This window comes from Triticum urartu, chromosome 4A (genome assembly GCF_056163025.1).
Source record: "Triticum urartu cultivar PI428250 chromosome 4A, HENAU_Tu73, whole genome shotgun sequence".
NCBI lineage: Eukaryota > Viridiplantae > Streptophyta > Magnoliopsida > Poales > Poaceae > Triticum > Triticum urartu.
In genome coordinates this window covers 576,830,431-576,836,194 of record NC_141876.1, presented here as the reverse complement: position 1 = coordinate 576,836,194, position 5,764 = coordinate 576,830,431, and the positions used below count along the sequence as shown (strand labels likewise).

Below are 5,764 nucleotides of genomic sequence, written 5' to 3'. Positions count from 1 at the left end.
ACCGGGACTAAAGGGCATCACACCCTTTAGTCTCGGTTCGTGTCTCAAACCGGGACTAAAGGGCTCAGGTGAACTGGGACCAATGCTCACATTAGTCCCGGTTCGTGACTGAACCGGGACTAATGTGAATATTGCCCCGTGATCAAAGCCCTGTTTTCTACTAGTGTACTACTACTGCCTATGATTCAGATTTTTTTTTAAAAGATTGTGCTCTCTTTAGTCGGCCCGCCCAACATTTTCTTCCAAGCTCCGCCACTGGATGTATTCACTGAAATCTATACTAGCTTATGCACATGGCCGTGTGATGTCTCAGCACCAGATGCTCACAAAAAGGACAGGCAGCGTGTTCATCCTAATAATCAATCAATGTCAGCATGTACATAGTCTACAAACACGAAATGCTTCTGCCGGTCGTAGAAGGCGTAGGCCAGAGCGGCACTGATCAGAGCAGCGGCGCCAAGCAATATCCTGAACTGAACATCCGCAGGGATCCCGGCGGTCGCACCGAACACGACCGTCGCCCCCATGAACACCTTCTGCAGAGTCTGGAAGGCCTTGTGCGCTCCTCTGCAGGACGAGCATTTCAGCGTGTGCTGCTCGTATCTGTCTAGCATCTGCACAACAAGTAGTAGTTTGCGATTTTGTCATCAACATAATGCCACAAATAAGAATAAGAGAACTACAAGTTGCAGTCACATCAGAACATGCAGGTAAGTTCCTGATGTCTACTTCGATAGATAACCCGGAGAACCTTTACCTCTCGCTTTGAAAGGACCGTAGAAGGTAATGCATCTTGGCTAGGGCTTCCGTACCAGTCAGGCTGGCTATTGCCGAATTTCCTTAGCCATGCCCGGAATGCCAAGACAAATCGGTCGGCCTGTGTGGGCGTGAAAGTGAGCTTTGTGTACTGCTGATTAACATCTGCAGACGATTCCTTGGATGCAGACAGGAAAACCTTCTCTTGGCCTTGAAGCACAATCATATCGCCGTCATAGACCAAATTTGAGGTCCAATGTTCGTACCATCGAGGGACAAGCTGCATCAAAAATAGCAAAGCAATGTTCAGGATTCCACTTTATACTCCAAATATGATAAGTTGATGACAACATAAACACCCTTCCAATTCTTTATACAGTAGGGACCAAGCCTGTTTTTTCCCCTCAGGAACACAAAGACACCATATTTAACCAAATATGATAATGTTGAAACACAGTTAAGAAAACAGGAGGCAAAGTAAAAACAAATACAACATAAGCATATACCTGCCACCATGCCTTTCCTGGCATTGTAAACTGGAAAAAGTTTCGAGCACTACAGACAATAGAACGAGTTTTTCCTGGGGCCATTGGAATGTTGAAGGAGCAAATCCATATGACCCACTTCTGATCTCCCACAATCGGTAATTTGGTGTCAATCTCTATTCTGCACAGACCAATTAATTAGCAGAAGTTCAGAGTCATAATTTGACTGAATTGTTGCATTTGGAACTGATAACATGAGCTACCACAGCTCACCAAAAGTCAAGTATATAAAAAAAACGGATGTGCTGAAACGTACTTGTTCAGCGCATAGCAAGGGGCCTCGAATGTTGCAGTGATGCGAGGATTACCGGCATTTGCCCCTGAATATCCCCATGCGCCACTTGATTCCATTTTGAATGGCAAAGGCTTGGCTCTATCTCTTCGTCCAGTGACCTGTGAGAGGAGTTAAACTATAAAGCGTGGGTAATGCTGCTGGTTCCATTGTCTAAAGTAAAGTAGATAATAACCAAGATAAACTGAATTCAATTCAGCATGAGATCCCAACTTAAAATTTATTGTTTTAACTTGGCCAGATAAACAGGCCAAGACCAAGACAGCTGGTTGACAGGATCGTTGTCAGTAGACCAAGAGTCAAGACAGCTACATATAATTCTGTTCGCTACATACAGCCTGATTTTAGCATAAGCCGGTAGTATGACTGAAGAGAATAAACTATTACTCCCTCCGTCCCAAAATAAGTGTCTTAACTTTGTGCTAACTTTAGTACAACGTTGTACTAAGCTTAAGACATTTATTTTGGGACGGAGGGTGGTAAAACAACCATAATTCAAGATGCAACAATTAACTCAAAACAGCACGATATAACCTTTGTGCACTTTTTGCTAACCAGAACGGAAGAATCCATTGCTAAGGGGATTCAACTAACACACGAAAACCAAGTTCTAGTGTCAGTATAGCAAGCTTAGATTATAAACCAGTTGCACATTTAGCTAGCCTCCCTTACATACCTAGCAAGGGCACAATTAAAAAACAAGTGATCTATGGTTTCTGCCTCATCATGTTAGCTATCTTTCCCTCTCACCCCCTTTTGATTACCGCATCTTTTGTTAGAATACTTGTCCTAACAGTCAACCACAGAAACACTTTAATTTTCGGTGGTACTTTGACACACCACAGCTTCCTATGCGGCCCCTTAACCTGAACTGTTTTCAGGGCAGAATAAAGAGACTGGACAGTAAAAACACCGCTCTTATTTACTCCCTCCGTTCCTAAATATTTGTCTTTTTAGATATTTCAAATGGACTACCACATACGGATGTACATAGACATACTCCCATTTCAGTGCTAGATACATCAGTTTGAGCGACAACTAATATGGAACGGAGGGAGTATTTTAGCGTGTAGATTCACTCATTTTGCTTCGTACTTGTTGAAATCTTAGAAAGACAAATATTTAGGAAAGGAGGGAGTAACATCCATCTACAGAAATCATACTCTTTTTTTTTTTTTGAAATGGCAGTAATCATCCTCTTCTGTAAGAGGAAACCTGGCATAGCAAACAAGTAAAAGCATTCTCAGACCTCTGCACAGCATTTACCTTGTGGTGAGCAAACTCTATGTGCGAGGGATCGGAGACGTTCTCCATCAACGTGTCATACCCATAGAAGAGGTCCCTCTGGATCGTCACGGTGGAGAAGGCCGGGTCATCGAACTCCTTGGGCAGCCTGAAACCGGGAGAAACAAAACGGTGATGATGTTTCCTGTCGACTGAATTCTGCAGTGAAGAAGAGCTGCCGCAGACTTGATGCACATACATTGGAGGCTTGGTGGCCTTGGCCTTGTCCCAGCCGTTCTCGTCAGGCCAGACGAAGAGCAGCCCCTGGGAGAGGAGCGTGGGGAACTTGGTGGCGCAGGCCCTCGGCGAGCGCACCGCCCGGGCCTCGGGCCCCTCGGGCGCGGCCTGCGGGATCCTGGTGCAGGCGCCGGAGCCGTCGAAGGACCAGCCGTGGTAGGAGCACTGCAGGCCGCCCGTCTCGTCGATCCTGCCCTCCTGCGCGCGCGCGCGCGCAGAACGCCCACTCGTCAGTACAGGATTTATTCGGCTGAAGCAAACAGAGGTGGGGAAGAGGGGAGGTACCGAGAGCGGGGCGAGGCGGTGCGGGCAGCGGTCGTCGAGCGCGACCCAGTCGCCGGAGTTGGGGTCGTTCCAGAGGACGAGGTCGCGGTTGAGGAGCTGGAACGGGGTGGGCACGCGCGGGTCCAGGTCCTCCACGAGCGAGACCGGGTACCAGTGGTCCCGCCATACGAACTTCTCCCCCGAGGACTCCGGCGGCGAGGACGCGCTCGTGCTCGGCTCCTCCGCCCGCTCCGCCTCGCCGGGGACCGACGTCGGCGCGGCCACGCGGAGGCGGGTGCTCCCGGCGCGGCCGCGAGCGCGGAGGCCGCTGCTGAGGCGGGAGGCCGGGAGGGTCGACGGGCGCAGCAGCGGCCGGTGCCGCGGGGAGAGGAGGGGGAGGGAGGCGGACGGCATCGCCACCGCCGGCATTCGATCTGTCCCCTTCCTGGGCTCGGGATCGTCTGAAGAGGGAGCGGGGGTCCGAGGTTTTGTTTGGGTCGAGACTTTCCTCGCTCCGGCTTTGTAGCGCCACTTATCTATCGGCGCTTCTAGATCATTGCCGCCGGCAGTGCAAGTGAGAACCGGCGGGTGCGAGGTTGCGTGACGGCAGAGCAGGGCCGGGCCGGGGTAGACTCGAACTGGAGAACTGGAGCACGCATGGCGTTTTCCCGGCGGCCATCCGCGCGTTTCTGTGGTGGAGCTTGGGCCAGCCACCCACACGCAACGTCGACCCAGGAGGGGCAGGCCCCGACCCGACTCGTGAGAACGACGCGAGCCAACCGAACCGTGAGCCGTGGCCCGTGAGACCCGTTACGCCCACTGGTTTCTTTCAGACTTGTTACAGGGATGGATTCAGAGTTCAGAATACCGCTGGCCGAGGGCCACACAAGTCAGAGTTCAGTTCAGAATACTGGTCAATACAATTCATCCAGATCCTGAAAAAACAACCAGACCAGATCTTTCCATGCTGGTGAATACAGTTCGTACCATCCGGTCGAGCTGTTCGTTCGTTCAGGGTTCAGAACAGCACAAGATCCACAGGTCTCTCTGTTTTTTTAAAAAAAAAAATTGAATAACATCCGCAGCTTCGTACATGGGGCGGCGATTGCAATGTTCGAACGAGTGAACGCTCGGTTATGACGAAAACCAGTGCATACCCAATTCATCCGGCACACGGCCGAACATTCAATCTGTGGCAACCAATTACCTGATGCTACAGTCAAGCATCACCACAACACCACCACCAACGGATCGGTGTGCCATATATTGTGTTAACAAGTCACTTAAATTTGTATCGTGCGTATATCAACCTATCTCTTCAAAGCTAAATGAATGCTCGTCTACACAAAAATGTGCATAAACTGATCGACGTTCACAAAAATGTACTGGGTAGAAGGCAGAGAACAGTAGCTGCTAGATGCGCATAGCATTGACAGTTTCTGCAAGTACATATCGCAAGAAACATAGTCCGATTGCACCCATAAAAACCGGGCAATTTTAGCACAGCACAAGCTAAGAAACACAACACGAAACCATCAATCTTCTGCAGCAACTCCATTCTACCACCAGCATTACATTTCTACTCATCACCTCACCACCAACAGATCAGTGTGTTGCATATGGTGCTCAGTGACTTCAATGCACATCATGCTTATATTATTATTCAAAACAAACAGAATGCCCCATGTATACAAAGAAGCATGATCAACACTTGCACAACCTGTCTTTAAAACCTCTGCAGAACACCAACTGAACAGTTGTTTTTACTCTCTCTGACAGCAATATAGCCTAGGAAGTCTTAAGACAGTAGTGGACATTCAACAGCGCACAAGAAACACTGACTGCTTCATGCTAACCGGCCAAGGTTGGTTGATGTACCAAACGTGCAAAAGAAAGTGCATCTATAACAAATGATCCATGTCCATTTGCTCTTGCTAGCATAAGATTCATCATCTCTCTATATTCCTAAAGGTGAGGAACCAGACTTCACAGGAAGTTCTACCAACATCACTGGCAGATCATTACAGCAAGTTCTACCAACTGTACCGGCATCACATAACAACTTAGCATTCAAGAGCACCAATGATAACACAGACCAACACAGGGAAAGTTCCTCCTAGGCATTTCCTCCCACTGAAAATTAGCTGTGTCACAACCAGTGTTGATGATGTTAACAGATGTGGACATCACACAACTGTAATGGACAACAGCGCAGCGAAAAATGTGACTTCAGACTAACATGATACGGTTGATGATGTACCAAACGTGCAAAGGAGGTGCATTTTAGTCTGGATCACTTGGGCATCATGCTCCATGCCCTCTTGCAAACATAAGACTCACTATCACATGAACTCTATACTCCTAATCATAAGGAACCAGATAACAG

The 5,764-nt window shown here is 48.5% G+C and overlaps 1 protein-coding gene across 1 annotated transcript; it reads right to left on the bottom strand.

Moving 5' to 3' along the window:
* Positions 1 to 323: 323 nt before the first annotated feature.
* Positions 324 to 4,038, bottom strand: ACD1 (Pheophorbide a oxygenase family protein with Rieske 2Fe-2S domain-containing protein). The gene is made up of 7 exons (XM_048716655.2): positions 3,400 to 4,038; positions 3,077 to 3,312; positions 2,860 to 2,986; positions 1,558 to 1,694; positions 1,263 to 1,422; positions 758 to 1,036; positions 324 to 614 (listed from the first exon to the last, which is right to left on the bottom strand). The coding sequence occupies exons 1-7, from the start codon at positions 3,805 to 3,807 to the stop codon at positions 360 to 362; spliced, it is 1,602 nt and encodes a 533-aa protein (XP_048572612.2). The 5' UTR covers positions 3,808 to 4,038; the 3' UTR covers positions 324 to 359.
* Positions 4,039 to 5,764: the final 1,726 nt, after the last annotated feature.